Below are 18,961 nucleotides of genomic sequence, written 5' to 3'. Positions count from 1 at the left end.
TCTAGATTAAACCACTGGTGGTATGAACGGCACCATGAAATGTCATTTTCTCTAAAAACAAACTTGTCAGAAAGCTCAGAATAAACGTCTGTTGCCATCTGGCTACAGCCGCAAGTGGTTTCAGAGTCACACTAGTCAGTATAAATGCTGTTAACGTTACATTAGATTGATTGTACAGAAGTTGGTGGCTACAGTTGCTAGAACAATGGACAGTTCAACCATGCTCTAATAAAACATAGTGTCCAGGTTTAGTTTGGTGTATGGAGCTAATTTTATACCCTGATTAGATAACCAGGTACAGCTGTAAACGTCATCATTCCCAGAATGTATATACAGAGAAACGGCCATTTACCTTAAGTTCCTGCCTGCTGTGTTCCTCACAGGTTTCGCTCCAATAAGTGGGATGTGCAGCAAATACAGAAGCTGTACCATCAATGAAGACACGGGACTAGGCCTGGCGTTCACCATTGCCCATGAATCTGGACACAAGTAAGGCTTGTCTGTCTTCCAATTTTCTTTCATTTTTCAGTAGATCAGTGGTCCTCAGAGTTGAGCATAACCAGAGGCGTGCACTCAGTAGAGAGCAGATCTCCCCCAGGCGTACGTATCTCCCCTTCTCCGGTGTTCGAACTTGGCAACAAACCAGCCCTTTCTTCGCCTACCGGGAGAAGGGAAATACACGCACACATGGACAGAAAAACCAGTGTTTTATTAGATTAGATGTTAGATTAGAAAGACAGAAGAAAGAAAGCCACTTTATTTTGTCATTGTATTCTTACAACTGATTTGTTCTCTGCATTTAACCCATCCTATTGTATAGGAGCAGTGGGCTGCTGCAGCAATGCATGTCTTTATTGATTAGCAGCAGACAGATACATGTACACATAGACAAAAAAAAACAATATCTTTCCTTAGACTTGCACAGCGCCCAAGTGGAGGGAATAGGAAATATGGGGGGGGGGGGGTTGTTAATGTGAAGCACTCAAGCTAAGAAACCTAATAATAAAAATGTTTTGCCTGTCAGTCTGTGGATGCATACCCTCCTTGGTGGACCCTCGTATGAATGCGACCAAGTCTGACATGAAATAACAGAGATCAGGCTATGATAATTTCAGAGCCCTTATTAAAAGACTTCAAATGTGTTTAACCGACATGGTTTTCATGATATAAAATGAATGAAGGTGAATTGCTGCTCTGCTGATTGATTTTCATTCATAAAACAATGTTAAGAAAACATAGCTCAGCCGTGGGAAATGTTTTATTGTAGCTACTGAGATAATGTCAAGCTGTGACTGTAATTAATCCTACTCTTGAAATTGTATTTTTATAGTTGAGCTTTAACATTGGAGGCTATGGCACTTCTGTATGGCGGCAAAGGGAATAGGGCGAATTATTTTTGGTTCATCCGGTGTTCCTCCTGTTCTCCTGTGCTGAGATCAGCAGTGAATGATTTGCTGGCGATTGACTTTTCGTTTACTTTCAAGGCTCGTACCTGAATACATAATGTTTGGATGTTGCCCGATCCAACTCTACCCGTAGATGTGAGTCGTGCTTGTGCACGGTTGACTCAGCCCGAGCAGCGACGGCGAGCAGCGTTGGTCAAGGGTTGGGGCTAGACTGCATTGTCCGGAGGGAGGTGGAAGGGAACTCCGCTGCACGTCATCAAATGCTCACAGCGGAATCACAGATTATGTTGCTAGCTAGTGTTGTTTAACGCTAGCTTTATAGTTATTTAGCTGTGTATTTTTTACAATCCACGTTGACATAGAGTCGGTTAGTAAAGGTGCGGGGGACGAAGGCCCGAGCTGCTTCTAAGGAGCCAGGCCGCAGGCTCAGGACCCCCCTGAAGGGGGTGGGGGGGTCCTGGACGAGCGAACGCACGTGAGGGCCGAAGGCCCAAGCTGCGTCTAATGTCAGTCTGCTGTTTCCCGCTGTTCCTAAACTGAACTAGCCCCTACCCAAGCCCCAACCCAATCATAAGATTGGTCGATTCCGCTGTGAGCATTTGATGACGTGCAGCGGAGTTCCCTCCCACCTCCCTCCGGACGATGCATTCTAGCACCAACCTTGGTCAAGTGAGCTACAGAGTGAATGGAAAGAGGGAGCGACGATAGCGAGAACAAACGCGTTCTTCATTACAGTCATAACTGTGCGCAAAATATTTTAGGCTAGAATCCCCATGTTACGTCCGGCTTGGTCGGACGTCCCTACAGACACCCCCACAGGCCGTGTCTGCGGTTGTCCTAATCGCTGCACTAGCGCCTCCTCTTGTCGGTCGGGGCACCTGTTCCGGGGAGGGGGACTGGGGGGAATAGCGTGATCCTTCCACGCGCTACGTCGTCGTGGCGAAACTCCTCACTGTCAGGTGAAAAGAAGCAGCTGGCAACTCCACATGAATCGGAGGAGGCATGTGGTAGTCTGCAGCCCTCCCCGGTTCGGAACAGGTGGTGGAGCAGTGACCGGGCCGGCTCGGAAGAGTGAGGTAATTGGCCAAATACAATTGGGGAGAAAAAGGGAGAAAAAAATTATATATATATATATATATTTTTTTTTTTTTTTTGCTAATACATCTAGTAGCTCACAAGATTAGCAGTGGAGACACACACGCTTGTGCGTGTGACCAAATGCACAATCACCTCCAGTCTACCACCTGGCGGAGATAATAATTACCTTGATGACAATTGTGCTAGTCTTTACTTGAACACTTGGATGAAAATGTCCAAATATGTTAAAATGCAAAATTGCTGTTTGTACTTTTTATTTTCAAATTCCAGTCGGCAGTCCAGCCCACATAGCTTATTTTTCTATGTTATGATAGTGGGGAAGCACAGAAGAGGAGCTTTTCATAATTTGATTTCCAGGCCAGCAGGGCCGTAGCCGTATGCCGGTGCAGAGAGAAAGGGCTCTAAACAACAATATAGAGTCACTGGGTACATGCTGTGTACTTTGTGTACTTTTAACGTCTTTGACACTACATTTTAAATTTTGTGTCTTAATAGACATTCTTTTATTGACACTTACCATTACTCTTTTTTACCCGTCACCATTATTTTTTATCTCCAGTGCTTAAATGCTTTCAGACCTAACATTTCAGAAATCACATTTCAACCCTCATTTACTTTGAGTAATGCACTTCTCCTGGGTGTGTTTGCTCACTCCTTTTACACAAGTAAATTGATTCTGCGATTTGAGCTGTTTTAACAACCATAGCTTTTACTGATGGTCACAAGTGGATAGTGGTAGTGCTAGGGCATAAAAATGGCAATAGTCTTCATCACACTTCGTAGAGGCAGGGAGACAAAATCAAACTGGTTGGGTTTCACTAACACCTTTGATATTTTCCATTTCAAAATCTCACCTCGTCTCTCCCCAGTTTTGGGATGGTCCATGACGGTGAGGGAAATGTTTGCAAGAAGTCTGAGGGCAATATCATGTCTCCCACACTGGCCGGTCACAACGGTATCTTCTCCTGGTCCGCCTGCAGCCGCCAGTACCTCAGTCGGTTCCTCAAGTAAGCAACCATCTCCATTTATGTTATATCCTATTGTCCCAACAGACTCATTTTACTCATCTGCACTGAATATGCAAGCTTCTCATGAGACTAAGTTGTAAGGGTTTTATGATAAAACCTTGCCATATATCTGACTGACAGGGATTTGTAATGCTAATGACATGATGTTCCTAATGCTGGGACTGATATGTAGCACTAACACCAGTCCATTATAGAATCAAACCATCAAAACTTACCACAGCTAATAACAGCTGCACAGAACTATCATGGACTCCTGAATGAATCCATGTGGCAGCCTTCATGCTCATATGACAAAGCCATGGAAAAATGTATACATTTATTGGGAAAAAATGTGAAGTATAACTCAGCAGCAGACAAATCAATTACCAGCTCAGTGTGCATATGTGTGCAGGTGTGTGTGTGTGTGTGTGTGTGTGTGTGTGTTTTAGAGTTTTAAATATAGCTGACACACCAGCCAAAGTGGGTGATATGTGGTACGGCTATCCTCCTGCTAGTCTTGTGTTACAGACAGTGTCTGGATATGTATAATCTGTCAGTGTACTCATGTGAGTGGCTGTGAGAGAGAAAGATGGAGCTAGAGACAGAAAGAGGTGTGTGCATGTGTGTCCATGTGCGTGTGTGTATGTACCTCTGTGAGAGAGAGAGAGAGAGAGAGAGAGAGAGAGAGAGAGAGAGAGAGAGAGAGAGAGAGAGAGAGAGAGAGAGAGAGAGAGAGAGAGATAGATAGTGTGTGTGTGTGTGTGTGTGTGTGTGTGTGTGTGTGTGTGTGTGTGTGTGCGTTTGTGTGAACTGTTTTTTTCTGCATGTCTGCATCAACTCTTGTATGCAGCTGTGGGTGCATTTTCAACCCCGTGCACCCTCAGGCAAGCAAACATGGAACACAGACACAGCATCCATGCGTCTGTCTGTTTGAAACCAGATAGCCCAGGACCGGGGCCCTCCACTAAATTTACTAATGTGTTAACTGAACTGTAAGGTCTCCCCTCTGACTGGTGGAGACAGATAGTGTATTTCCTCGCTGGGTTATTAAAGACGGGGTGACCTCACCCTCGTTAGACCTGTCAGATTTATATTAAATTCACATCACCCTCTGAGGCCAAGTAGAAGGAGCTCTCAGCCAGCAGGCCTACCAGTGGCTCTGCTATAATAACTGCGTGACAAAGCACAGCAGTATTGTATATTCATTCTTATTTTAATCACCATTTTGGCATCATATGATGCAGATTAATTTAACTTGGGGGGCATAGGTTTTTTATCTGTCTGGGTCTCTATCCACCTTTTTAACGTTGCAAGCTTTCTGTGAGCTAATATTCTGTTAACATCCATCCATTATCCAGACCGCTTATCCTGCTCTCAGGGTCGCGGGGATGCTGGAGACTATCCCAGCAGTCATTGGGCGGCAGGTGGGGAGACACCCTGAACAGGCCACCAGGCCATCACAGGGCTCACACACACATATTCACACCTAGAAACAATTTAGTATGGCAGATTCACCTGACCTACATGTCTTTGGACCACCCGGAGAAAACCCATATAGACACGAGGAAAACATGCAAGCTCCACACAGAGGATGACCCGGGACGATCCCCAAGGTTGGACTACCCCGGGGCTCGAACCCAGGACCTTCTTGCTGTGAGGCGACCACGCTAACCACTGCACCACTGTACCGCCCTTCTGTTAACATCTACCTCTCAAAATGGAAGCCTGTTGCTGCTCTGTGTGCAGTGACAAGGAGACATCTGTTTCAGTATGCAAGGTCAGGTGTTCTGTCAGAGCTCTCAGTCTCCCACCTTGGAAGAAAAACAGGGATACACAACTAAAAACATTGAGGTGCTTTGTATTTCTGTGAATACAAAACACTTGCGAACCCAAATGTGAGGTCAGTTGCACGTGAGCCTCACAAGGTTCTCCTCTACATCGGTCTGTTTTTGGGGATTTATAGCAACCTTCAATAACCTTAAGAGTATCTTCTTTTTCTCTAATTATCTCCCAAGTTTTGGATCCATTAGCATGTGTGTATTATGCATTCGGCGGACATTCTTATCAAAGCTTCCTATAATAGCACAAGTGCATATCGTTCCAACCCTCACCTATGGTCATGAGCTTTGGGTAGTGACCGAAAGGGTGAGATCGTGAATATAAGCGGCTGAAATTAGTTTTCGCCGTAGGGTGTCTGGGCTCAGCCTTAGAGATAGGATTAGGAGCTCGGACATCCGGAGGGAGCTCAGAGTAGAGCCGCTGCTCCTTCACATCGAAAGGACCAGTTGTGGTGGTTTGGGCGTCTGATTAGGATGCCTCCTGGGGGCCTTCCTTTGGAGGTTTTCCGGGCACGTCCAACTTGGAAGAGACCCTAGAGTAAACCCAGAACCTGCTGGAGGGACTACATGTCGAATCTGGCCTGGGAATGCCTTGGGAACCCCAGGAGGAGCTGGAGGGCATTGCTGGGGAGAGGGGCATCTGGAGTGCCAAACTCAGCTTGCTGCCACCGTGACCCGACCCCCGGAGAAGTGGCCGATGATAAGATGAGATGAAGTGTTTTCTCTAGGTGACATAAGTAAATATCCAACACGTGAACCTTGTGTCACAGTCTAGTGTCCCAAGTATGATGGTACTGTATCGAATTCAGGTGGCAGCCGGGATACGCCACAGCTGGGATGTGAATCCAGGTCCACGCTAACCAGTCAACTAAAGGGCCAAGCCCTCTGACAACAATGTAACAAATCCAGGGGCAGCCGGGAAGTGAACCAGGGTCTCCTGCAGCAAAGGCAACTGCGCTAACCAATCAACTAAAGTGTCCGACCCTTTAGTTGACTGGTTAGCGCAATCGGCCGTGGTGCGGGCGATCCAGGTTCGCTTCCAGGCTGCAGCGGCAGTTACCAGCTGCCCTCTACATTGGTGTCAGAAGTGAGATTGTGAGACCGTGAGGCCATTGGAAGCGTGTGCACCCAGGGGCATGAGGGAGTTGATATGCTGAAGCACGGGGACGTGCTTCCTGAAGGAGGGTGGGTAGTGTAACGACCATGGATGAATAGATTCGCTAGCCAGTTAGCTAACAGGTCAGACCCTTTAGTCAACTGGTTAACCTAGTCACCTGTGGTGCGGTTCACTTTCCGGCCTGCCCCTGAATTCGCTACAGTATTAATAAAAATATATTTAAAAAAATGCTTCCATGCACCTTATGCATTGCCTTTGTGCGCTGCCTGTTTACACTATGTCCTCTCAGACTTGGACCTAGTTTTTTTGGCACTTACTTGCAGTCACCTCCTGAATAGAGCCTTGCTTATGTTGTATTAACTCTCAGATGTACGTCACTTTGGATAAAAGTGTCTGCTAAATGACATTGTAACATTGTAAGTATGTGTGTGCTTGTGTGTGTGTGGGTTTTTGCTGGAAATGTAATATATCTTTTTAGAATGCATGTAACATTTAATGTGAATAATAACACACCCCACCAAAAGGACAGCATATATGTAGAACAGCCATTGTTCTTTGTAGACACATAGGAGCCATAAAGAAATGAAAGATTATCTCTCTCTCTCTCTCACACACACACGCACACACACACACACACACACACTCTCACTCAATCTCTCTCTCTCTCTCTCTCTCTCTCTCTCTCTCTCTCTCTCTCTCTCTCTCTCTCTCTCTCTCTCTCTCTCTCTCTCTCTCTCTCTCTCTCTGCTAAAGCCATTAGGACCACTCACTACCACAATGGACCTATCTGACATTAAGCATTTTGCCTTTTCAAGCTCTTCCCACCATAATTTGTATTCTGCTCCCCTGACTGCAGTGTTTAAGCTGTAAAACATCTCTGTATGGTTAGCAGTCATATCAGTTAACATTACCCCCCCCCATCCCGCACCCACGCCTCCATCAGCGTTAAGTCATGAGCGATGGGGGGGAGCATTTATTATAGCTGTCAGAATTGAGTGTCTGATACATTTAAACTATTACTCTCAGGGTTCACGTTTGGCAAATTGTTATGTTACCACGGCAACAGTTTACGGTACTCTCCGAAGTGGGAAACAATGGAATATATTCTGCCCTGGAATTTCTGTGTATGTACTCCAAGTACCACTTATATCTCCGAACAAGATTTATAAAGTGAGGCACTTCATTTCATGTCCTTGTTTCTGTTTATGCCTGTATGCGTGTTGTTTATCAGCAAAGTTGTTGAAAGATAAATGACTCTTTCCCGCCTCCTGTGCTCTTTCTCTCCCCATTGCAGTTCTGCCCAGGCTTTGTGTCTATCAGATGAGCCCAGGGCAATGGAAGAGTATCAGTACCCTGAGAAGCTGCCAGGCGAGCTGTACGATGCAGACACACAGTGTAAATGGCAGTTTGGAGAGAAGGCCAAACTCTGCAACCTGGATTTCAAAAAGGTAAAACATTTAAAAAAGAAAAGGCATTTTACTAAAACTATTACTCGGCCTCCTCATATATAAGTTTCTATCTAGCTAGTGCATACTAAAACATTTAAAGGGTCCATTTTTTGAAAGTCTGATACAACGTATGGCATATGGTTGAAGATTTGATTAATTTTGCCATCTCAAATGGAAAATTTAAAAAGAGCCAACCACACCATGCCATCTTATGAAGCTCTCTCTATACGCCTCAGGTGGAACTGACATATGTGCTCACCTGGTTCAAAAAAATCCAGTGGAATTTGTTGATCCTTAGAGAAGGAAGGAGATCGATAGAAAGATAGATAGATAGCTAGAGGGAGGGAAGAGGAGAATGGAGAGAGTGGTGGCCGAGGGGGATGATGAAGAAAGTAAGGTCAAAGGAGAAGAGAGAGTAATAACATTGGAGTTTGGTGTCCTTACACACACACACACACACACACACACACACACACACACACACACACACACACAGCACTGCATGCAAAATACTCAGTGGGACAGACAGCTAAATATGTACTGGAGCGCTGCCAATGGGAATCTCAGCCTGTTGCTCTCCCATTGTCTCTGTACCCTCTGATGATGATGTCAGTCTGAAGGGAGGACTTTGCATGTGGCTAACATTCATATGATAACACTATATATGTATGTCAGATTTGTGTTATGTCAGATGGTTTCTACATCAAGACACATTGTTAGCTCTCACAGTTCAAAAGGGACAGTGCCATATAGATAGATAGATAGATAGATAGATAGATAGATAGATAGAGATAGATAGATAGATAGATAGATAGATAGATAGATAGATAGATAGATAGAGATTACATCTTATTTTTCACTGAATAATTTGGATCAAATAATTTAATTGGCATGAAGCTAAGATTCATATATACACTATATACATTTCTTGTTTTTTTTCATTCTTTTTGCTTTATGAGAGCATATGGTAGAGTGGCAGGGGAATTAGGAGAGAGAAGTTATGAAATGTGACAAAGTTCACTAGCTGAAATTGAAACGATGATAACATAGGAGCATGGTATCCTCATTAGTGTGTTGCGCTGCCAAAACACTTGTGCACTATTTCAGTTTTAAGATATTTGTGGGATTGCTCCTTTGCGTTTTTGTTTTTGCCATTTGGTCCAACGCCTCTGCAGCACCTCTTCTTTCGCACCTCGTAGCAGCAAGGTGTGCTGGCCACCAGAGCCCGGAGCGGACCTCACGCTCAGTGCCTCTCCAGACACTTGTTGCTAATATAAAACTACAAGGCTCGGTCCCTGGGGTCTGATTCATAGTGTCATGAATTCATGTTTCATAAAACTTTTTGGCAGCCGTTGTCGTGATAAGGCATGACTGGAAGAGCCAAACGATACTCTCCGTGGGGTCTGGGGTGGGGTAAAACAGGGTTACCCTAGCTAAAAATCAAAACAGTTTCAGGATTTTTTTCTCTACCTTTTTTTACTCCCTCTCCTCTCTCTCTGTCTCCTTCCCTCTCCTGTTTTCTCGTTTCCACTCTCCACCTTTCTTTCTGCAGAATCTGCACCCTCCTTCACAAGCTCTTCCTCCCTGCTTTATTGTGTCTCTCTCTCCCTTTCTTCACTGCTGGAAAAGCCCTAAGCTAGCAAACAGCTGCACAGAACAGGCCTTGGGATGGGGTCCATGACAGCTTTTGGCAGCAAGCTTCTGAGACAGGGTTGCCTGTCTGCATCTGTACCATGTTGTCAAAATCCAACATATTCATTCAGATAGTAACGATGTCGACATGCTAAGAAGTAGCAGGCCATGTTTCTCAGGCAATCTAGAGTTTTGTCAGTTGGGAAATTTCCCAATCTGTTTAAATTTGCTCTACACTATTCATGAAGAGGCATGCCTACATGCTCATCACAGGAATTGCTTAAGTGCAGGTGTTGATCGTATGCCCCCCCCCCAAAGTGTTGACAAAAAAAATGAAAACTTTTTTCCCCCCTTTCCCATAAGTGTATCCAGCCAATTACCCCACTCTTCTGAGCCGTCCCAGTCGCTGCTCCACCCCCTCTGCCGAACCAGGGAGAGTTTCAGACTACCACATGTCTCCTCCGATATATGTGGAGTCGCCAACCATTTCTTTTCACCATACAGTGAGGAGTTTCACCAGGGGGACGTAGCGCGTGGGAGGATCACACTATTCCCCCCCTCCCCCGAACGGGCGCCCCGACCGATCAGAGGAGGCGCTAGTGCAGCGACCAGGACACATACCCACATCCGGCTTCCCACCCACAAACACGGCCAATTGTGTCTGTAGGGACATCCAACCAAGCCGGAGGTAACACGGGGATTCGAACCGGCGATCCCCGTGTTGCTAGGCAATGGAATAGACTGCTATGCTACCTGGACGCCTCTATAAAAACTTAATTTTGCTATATTGTTATTGTCCAGGAGAAAGTTGGTGCATCCAATAATCTTGTTGGTGACAAAGAGCATCGTCTGTATGATGATATTTCATTAGCTTGGCACCAGTGTTAGTGTCAATGATAAATGTGCATCGTCTGAGTGTTTCATTTCGTACATTTTTTTTTCTTTTTCACAATCCTGACATGCTTTATTCTTGAAAAGTTGGCATTGAAGATACAAATATTCAGAATAATTTAATAGTTTTCCAGGAGATCATTTTCCAACCTTGCTTTTACTAAGTTCCCAGGATTGTCTTTTTAAAGCTTTTTTAAAAGCCTAAAGAACATCATTATTGATAATTTGCCCCCCCCCCCCCCCCGCCCATCACTGTACAGCCATTATAAAAGCAATTCTGACAATTCACATTGGTAATTTGGTCCAAGAAAATATGATGTGAGTAAAATAACAGTTAATGCCCACTGAAAAGTCTGGTCATTATTAAACCTACCTCAGCTCAGGCTGCAGACTATGTGAATGATCCTATTAGTAAAACAAAGTCCTCTTTATTGCATGACTCTGACTGTGTGAGTCTTTTACATGCAATTTCCACATCTTATAACTTTGGCTATCTTATATGCAGTTGGTGTTCTAACAAATGGTAGATTTTCTAGAGCAACAAGAGTAATGTCCAGGCTCAAGTAAATTACAGTAACTTCATGTTGTATTTTTCAATCTGACCTATAAGCTCACAATTGTGCCCTCTCTCGCTCTCTCTCTCTTGTCTGTGGGTGTTTGTTTCAAGGATATCTGCAAGGCCCTGTGGTGCCATCGTTTTGGGAGGAAGTGTGAGACTAAATTCATGCCAGCCGCCGAGGGCTCTGCCTGTGGACCCGACATGGTGAGTTAAAGTGTGTGTGTGTGTGTGTGTGTGTGTTTGGGGGGGGGTCTCATAAAGTTATGCCCCCACTATATTGGCATCACAGGACTGGCACAGGACTCCTTTCACTTCAATGCAACCTTTTTTATTCATCCGCTCAGAGGCAATTTTGAAGGTCACACCATGCGCCACAGTCGCTTCCTACAGCTACCAAAGATGTTAAACTGGATGGCTTAATGTTGAAGATGACGCGTGCTCGTGGAATCGTAGTGACTTCACATTTCCATTTTGGAAACTGCCAGATTAAAAGAAAAAAAAATACAGCACACCTCCATATCTAAATGGTTAGAGCACATATCACATTGCCACATGGTCGCACCCTTTGCCGGTTCGATTCCAGATAGTGACATTTGTTGCATGTCTTGCCTCTCCCACATTTCCTGGCTGCCTCAACATGGTCACTGTCTAATAAAGGTAAAAATTGCAAACAAAAGCACTGGACCATTGTTTGGGCTGAATTTGCCTGAAATCATTTCATCACCTAGATGGTCTTTGTTCCAGTTTAAATCACTGCAGCCGATAAAACCTTCAGGCTAACTTAATCTTGTTTTGAGGACAATATGTGATTTATATTTGACTGTTGCTAATGCTCCATGGTAACATGCACCAAATAAACCACACGTTAGAGGCGTCTGACCACAGCCTCCCATCAGAGACCTCCTTTGGTCTTAGTCACAGTGAAAAATCTGCTTTCTGGCAAAACGGATACTGACTTAATCCTTCGATTTTTGGCTGTGCCATCGCAACAATGTCCAGCCAAAACTAGCTTATATCCCATATCCATGTAATATATATGACATTGTTTATTGGCGAAAACAAACAAACATGCACACACTGACCTGGTGTATCAAGGTCCAAAATCCTTTTGATAAAATTATTGATAAATGGAAAAACAAAATCACGCCACATTAACTCACAGATCAAGACTAAACACCACAGGAGCAGCGTATGTGATTTTAGTCTGAGGATGGAGTTTCCCTTCATAGAGTACTGAAACACCACTATTCTCAGCTTGTCTCTACCTGACACACGATTTAAACATAGGGAATAAGCAGGAGAGACCGCCTGAGGGAAATGGAAGTGGATCTTTTCTGCAGCTCACCTCAGATTCTCAGTAGCAAGGTTATAATAGTTAAAGTAAAAGCTAGATGTGGAAAAATATTGTAGTTAAAAAAAAATAGACAGAAAAAAAATGGAAATTAACTGAAAATTGTGTACTCACAAAACTAAAATAAATATACAGAAAATGTATTTAGCTTTAGTCTCAATTTGGTCAAATTTGTCAACACAAGCATGAGGAAGCATTGGTGCATCTGTTTTTTCAGACTGGAATGTGCATTACTGAGTCAGTTACCTTCAAAATGTTGTTTTTGTATTGAAATAACTATTCTGAACTTAAATCTTGCCCCTGACAAATACCCCCATATTATTTTTAAAAAAAAACGTAAACACTTTAACATTCCATTCAATATCTAAGCTGCTTATCCCAATTGGGGTCGAAGGGATGCTGGAGCCTATCCCAGCAGTCATTGGGTGGCAGGTGGGGAAACACCCTGGACAAGGCGCCAGGCCATCACTTGGCCGACACACACACACACATTCACACCTAGGGACAATTTAGTATGGCCAATTCACCTGACCTACATGTCTTTGGACTGTGGGGGGAAACCGGAGCACCCAGAGGAAACCCACACAGACATGGGGGAGAACATGCAAACTCCACAGAGAGGACACCCTGAGACAGCCCCCCAAGGTTGGACAACCCCAGGGTTTGAACCCAGAACCTTCTTGCTGTGAGGTGACTGCGCTAACCACTGTGCCACCATTACTTTAACAATAAAAACTAAAATGAAACCAACAAACCCACTCTGGAAACTAAACTGAAAACAAATTTAAAAATGAAATAAAAACTAATGAAAATACAAAAATATAATTGCTCAGTAGCTCACTAACTGCTTTAGACCATAGACTGTATAAAAACATGGACGTTGTGTTTGTGATATTACCCATAGGTTTGTGAAGAACCTTTTCAAAGCCACAATTTGCCTTTATGCTGGCCACCATCTTGTCAGATTTTGGAGCCAGAACATCTCAATTTGGGATGTGAGGTGGAGCTGAGGTCGGACCTGCTTCAGATCCATGAATAACCTGTCAGTAAGGCAACCACACTTCCTAACATACTCATCACCGAGTCTTTGTATCCTCTTAATGGAGCAATAATTTTCCAAATCCCCAACCAAAAACACACAGAAGTGAAATGAGCTACTAAGAGCCTCTTGTGGGAAACATTTGACTTTGTATTTCTTGAGAATTTGGGTCTTATCCATTGACTTCCATTAAACCGAATCATTTTGTGTCCATTTATAATGTCCATTAGAAGAAATGCATCTTAAGGGGCTTCCGCAATGATTCCAAAATCAACTGTAGTGTGTAGTGGCTGATGCTTGCCTTGGCCTCTGCTGTGGAGAAAGACCATGCATCAAAGCTCCACTGAGGAACTTAGAGTAGCTGGAGTTGGGGGTTTGAGGTGATAAAGAGGGAGTGTCAGAGTGCCTTCATGTTGTGGAATCAATCTAACCCAAGTTCAAACTTAATGATAAAGCTTATTCATTTGCCTAGTATTTATGTCACAATGACAGGCCCCTCTGTCCTACAAAACTCTTGTCTTGGTTAACTACACCAGAATCAGATTTATTGGCCATACAAGTTTGCACACATGGAATTTGACACCAGTTTCATAGCTCTCTGTACTTAGAATAACACAACAATCTTCAGATATATACACAAGGATTGACTATGTAAAGGCAAAATACGAGATAATAAAGCGAAATGGTGAAGAGACTATATCAGAGACGCTGAAATAAAAGTTAGGTTACTTACATACAAGCCTGAGATAGATGTGAACATGACAGAGTACCAATATATGTACAGTATATACAACGTTTTTGGATTTATTTGACAATGTTAAGTGTTCATTTGATTGACAGCGTGCAGAATAACTTTATATTCGATTGTTTTGGTGTACAGTGCACTGTAGCGCTGAGCAGAGGGGAGGAGTTTGAAGAGGTTGTGATGAGTCTGCAGTGATGTTGCAGACCCATCAGGGTGGCACCAATGATTTTCTCTGCAAATTTAACTAGTAGTCTGTCCTGTCCTGTTTGGGGGCCGTTCCAAACCAGATGGTGATGGATGTGCAGAGAACAGATTGGATTATTGCTGAGAAGAACTGAATCCGCAGTTCCTGAGGCAGGTTTAACTTCCCGAACTGGCAGAGAAAGTACATCCTGTGCTGGGCCTTTGTGTCTATGTTGCATATGCCCACCTTAGGTCCTTGGAGATTGTAAATGTCTGGGTTCAACAATGCTCATTTTGTCAACTTCAGAAAAACCCCTTGCTCTGTTATTTTTCTTTAGATACATGTGCGTGTATGATCAATGTAATGTTGCACTGCAGAGAAGTAGCAATGGTGTGTCAGAGTCCCGAGATGTAGCCAATACTAGACTGTAGGCTCTCTATACCAGTATAGGGTATTTTGTTTTGGTGGTGGTTGTGGGGGTTGGGGGAGTGTTCTCTCTCAACAAAAAGGCAGAAAAATAGCCTGGATGACAGCATCATTTACACGTTATCAGCATATCCAGAGCTGATATCTCACTAATGTAAAGCGCAGCTCACAAAATCTTTTTAAAGATTTATTTCCACTTCAATTTTAATTGAGCCCATTAGGGTTCCATTGGCAGATAAACAAACATTCAATATGATGGGAGCACAACCTTAAAGAAAAAAATTCTCACAATTTCCTCTACCAAATGTTACAATAGACAGACTGAATGAAATGGCAGATGGTGTTGCAGTTCCCCAGGGAAATGGACAGGTGAGAAACCAAACAGGAAGGTTACAGTAACACGCCATTTAACAGCCACAAGCTTGCAGGGGTCAGTACACAGGGAAACCAGTCCAAAGAAGCGACTAGATAGGTTCAAAGCTCCATTTTTAGTAACCGGGATTAGTCCAAACAGGCGAACAGAGCCGCCAAGGGGCAGGAAAGAGAAATAAGGTCCAGGAAATAGGCAGAAGACTTCAAACAGGATAGACTAGCAGAACAAGAGTTGATCAAATGCGGGTTAGCTTGGCTCAAGACACAAGACAAGTCTGGCAGGGAAACAGGTGTGGAATACACAGGGTTGACTGGGGACAAAGCCAGGGGCAGGAACTGACACAACAAGACAAGTGAACTTCAAAAGAAAACAGGAAAGAGACAATGAAAAAGAGGCAAAAGTCTGACTGACAAACTATGGAAGAAAAAGACTGCTAAAAATAACTAAACTAAACTGGGAGAAATCCCCCAAGGGGTGGATTCCAGACATTCCAACAAGTCGATCAGCAACACAGCAGGGTGGGTGGAAGGGGAAAGTTGCCTGGGAGCTGATGAGTGGGGCCAGGATGCAACCGACCTTTAGGGTGACCAGGATGCAGGATGGAGCAACTCTGGCAGATTGGCAGGAGGACAACCAGGCATGCGAGGCCACTCTAAGGGATGATCGAGGCCAGTAATGTAGATGGGACTGCTCACAAAGTTGACCGGATGACAAGAAACCAGGAAAGTGGTGCTTGGGTGGCCAGCCAGAGTGCAGAGGAATCTGGTCAGAGGCCCTGGGACAAGAATCGAGCAACCAGGAAGCTAGGGGTTGGACCTCTTGAGTCCTAGAAAGCAAAGCCGCTGAAGAATTCTGGAGGTGGAGCTGCAGGACACATGAAAGGCTAGACCACAGCGGAAACAAAAAGCTGGGCCACTGGGAATGCTGCAGACTCTGGAGGCATAGCTGCAGGAGAAAGGCAACTGGACCACTGGAGATGCTGCAAATTCTGAAAGGGCAGGTGCAGCGGACAGCTGGAGGTTACCGTCAGTAGGTGCGGCCCACTGCTAGAGGTCTGGCTGCTGGAGATTTGGCAGGGCCTCGGCGAAGACAGCCAACTGTGCATTGACTGCCAGGGAAGAGGTACAGGCTGGGCGACGGCAGGGATGGCCAACCGCTTAGGTGTAGGAACATGTTGGTCATCGCTAGAGATGGCTGACAACTCAAGTGCTGGAACCGGCTGGGTATCGCCAGAGATGGCTGACAGCTCAGGAACAGGCTCACCCTCTGTAGTGATGCTGGTCAGTGGAGACTGCCAACAGCGTCGGCGATCACACTTTCTTCTGGGCCTCAGTAGTGGTGCTGGGTAGCTGAGACTGTTGTCCTGGGCAGCAGAGGCCAGACTGAGGATGTCAACGAGGCGGCTGTGGGTTGAGCTGGTTATGTCTGGGAGACAGGAGGCAGATCGGGCAGTACAGATTCTGAGGTGGACAAGTCTGAAGAGGAGGCTGAGCTAGACTGCGGATAATTTGAATATGTTTTGAGTGACATAGTACTCGGGATAAAGTGGCCCACCCACAGCCTCTCTCTGAACCACTCCAACTGAGTGAAACCTTGATCTGGTGCTGATTATGCTGCAGTGGGTTGGAAGCAATGAGCAGAGCCACTGCACTACCAAACTTCTTCTGGGTAGCTGAGCAATTGACCCTTCGCTAAGCCATGCCCCCGAAATGCAGACTGGCCAGTCACAGCACAGCATAGGACAGGCTCCGACACTTTCATGGAGGCGCTCCGTTGACTCCAATGCAAAAGTTTCAGATTTTCTTCATTTTCGAGCTGGTTTTGTGGACTTTTAACTAGTTATGGTTAAACTGTGTACCTGGGGCACTTGTAACAGTGGCACTCGTTACCCGAAGAGGTTGGAAGGAGATGTACGTTTTTTTCCCTTTCCAAAACCAAAATCAAACCCTGAAAAGTGTAGCCTGTGGATAAAGCTATGTGGATGTCCTCAAATCCAGTTGAACCCCTCAAAGATCAACAAGCACAGCTTTGTCTGCTCCAAGGTAAGTAATTACTTTTATTAACCGTAAAATAATGTTAAAGCTTGACGGACTTAACAACAGTAACAAAGGGGGGTGGGCCTTGGCGAAGGGTCAATTCTTTGGCATTGAGCTGCAAGGACACTGGGGGGCAGGGCTGTGGTGGTCCTGGAGGCTAGCAGATACTGACAGGATGGGCTTTCGAACAGACTGGTCTGATTTCTGCATTGCCTGTTGAACCCCTGGGCTTTCTGCTACGATGTCTGCGAGTCTGGCTGATGCTACGGGGAACACCCAGGCCCAGGCAGGTTCCCCAGAAAGAGTTTGGGACTACAACTGGATTTCAATAGACAGGCTGCATCCTGCAACGAAGCCTGGCTGACAATTTGAGGACCTCCCAGGAATGGATTCACGGCTGGAACTGGCTCAGGATAGGCAGACTGCAGTGCTACCGCTATGGAGGCAAATGGCTGGAAATGACGTGAAAGTGCCTATTCAGATAGCAATCCGAGTCTAAGTCACCAGGGTTCATGTGGAGCCAGATTATACTGTTACATTTCCCAGGGAAACAGACAGGTGAGACCCCAAATGCACAACTCAGACGGGAAGGTTACAGTAACACTTAATAGTCAGGGACAGGCAGGGGTCAATACACAGGGAAACCAGTCCGAACAGGCAGCCAAATAGACAAGGGGCAGGCAGACAGGCAAAACAGGTTCAAAACTCAAGTTGTAGTTACCGGGATTATCAGTCCAAACAGGCATATGGATCCAGCAAAGGGCAGGCAAGAGGAATAAGGTCCAGGAAACACACAGAAGACTTCAAACATGGGTAGGCTAGCAGACCGAGAGTTGATAAAACCCTGGTTAGCTTGGCTGAAGACACAAGACAATCCGGCAGGGAAACCAGGGGAGTATAAGACCTGAGAAGCTAATGAGGCAATGGGGAACAGGTGTGGGATACACATGGTTGACTGAGGACAAAACCGGTGGCAGGAACTGACACAACAAGACAGGTGAACTTCAAAATAAAACAGGAAAGACAACAGACAATGATAGAGGTTATCCACTTTGTGCATTACTGTAGTCCACTGACTTCCGGTTTCTACTCCAGCGGTCATACCAGTTTCCTGTTTGTTGGCGTGTGCTATTGACAATGGGATATTTTTCGCGATGCCTGCAAGATTTACCATGGATAAATGTCAACGACATGCACAGAATTGTCAACAAACTTTGACCTCCACCAGCAAATGGGTGAAAAGTTTCAAGTTGTACATATCGAGTTACGTTCGGACGGAAGGACATATGACTGACTGGGAGACATTGTAACAGATGGGTTATAGAGTAACGGCATTGTGAAGGGTGAACAGTTGTTAAGTTTGTGGAGATTGTGGAGATTTTTGAATGCTGTCTGAATAACACTGACTGAGTTTTATTGTGCTGTCACTTCTTTCTTTTGGCCGAGACATTTAAAGACAAAAGACTATTAAGTGACTTACTGTGAGTTGATGAAAATCCTTTTACTTCATTTGACTCCTGTCTATACATCTTTGAGATCCAACTCAAACAAGTAAATTTGCTCGTAAACTAAGTGAAGAGGTTGAAGTAGCCTTGATGCAAGAAAGCATTAGGTTCATTTTGGTATTTGGCCAATAAAAACATGTTTGTTTTTTTTTTTTTGTTTTTTTTTGTTTTTTGTTTTTTTTATAGCGGTACAGCGGTCTCCTTTGGTGGTTTCCTCAAGGAGACAGCTGATGTTGAATGGTCACTGACGTGGCAAAATATTGCCACAAGAGTTTGGGCCAAAGAGTAATCTAGTAATCTGTCCTC

The 18,961-nt window shown here is 44.7% G+C and overlaps 1 protein-coding gene across 1 annotated transcript in view; it reads left to right on the top strand.

The window, feature by feature from the left end:
• Positions 1–18,961, top strand: part of LOC130117781 (A disintegrin and metalloproteinase with thrombospondin motifs 16) — a 115,023-nt gene that overhangs the window by 42,856 nt on the left and 53,206 nt on the right. Inside the window, exons 8-11 of the mRNA XM_056286003.1 lie at positions 384–489; positions 3,374–3,511; positions 7,761–7,914; positions 11,105–11,200. Coding sequence (XP_056141978.1) covers positions 384–489; positions 3,374–3,511; positions 7,761–7,914; positions 11,105–11,200 — 494 coding nt within the window. The remainder of the gene's footprint in view (positions 1–383; positions 490–3,373; positions 3,512–7,760; positions 7,915–11,104; positions 11,201–18,961) is intronic.

This window comes from Lampris incognitus, chromosome 9 (genome assembly GCF_029633865.1).
Source record: "Lampris incognitus isolate fLamInc1 chromosome 9, fLamInc1.hap2, whole genome shotgun sequence".
Classification (NCBI taxonomy): domain Eukaryota; kingdom Metazoa; phylum Chordata; class Actinopteri; order Lampriformes; family Lampridae; genus Lampris; species Lampris incognitus.
The sequence above is the reverse complement of the archived record's forward strand: the minus strand, read 5'-3'. Positions and strand labels throughout refer to the sequence as shown.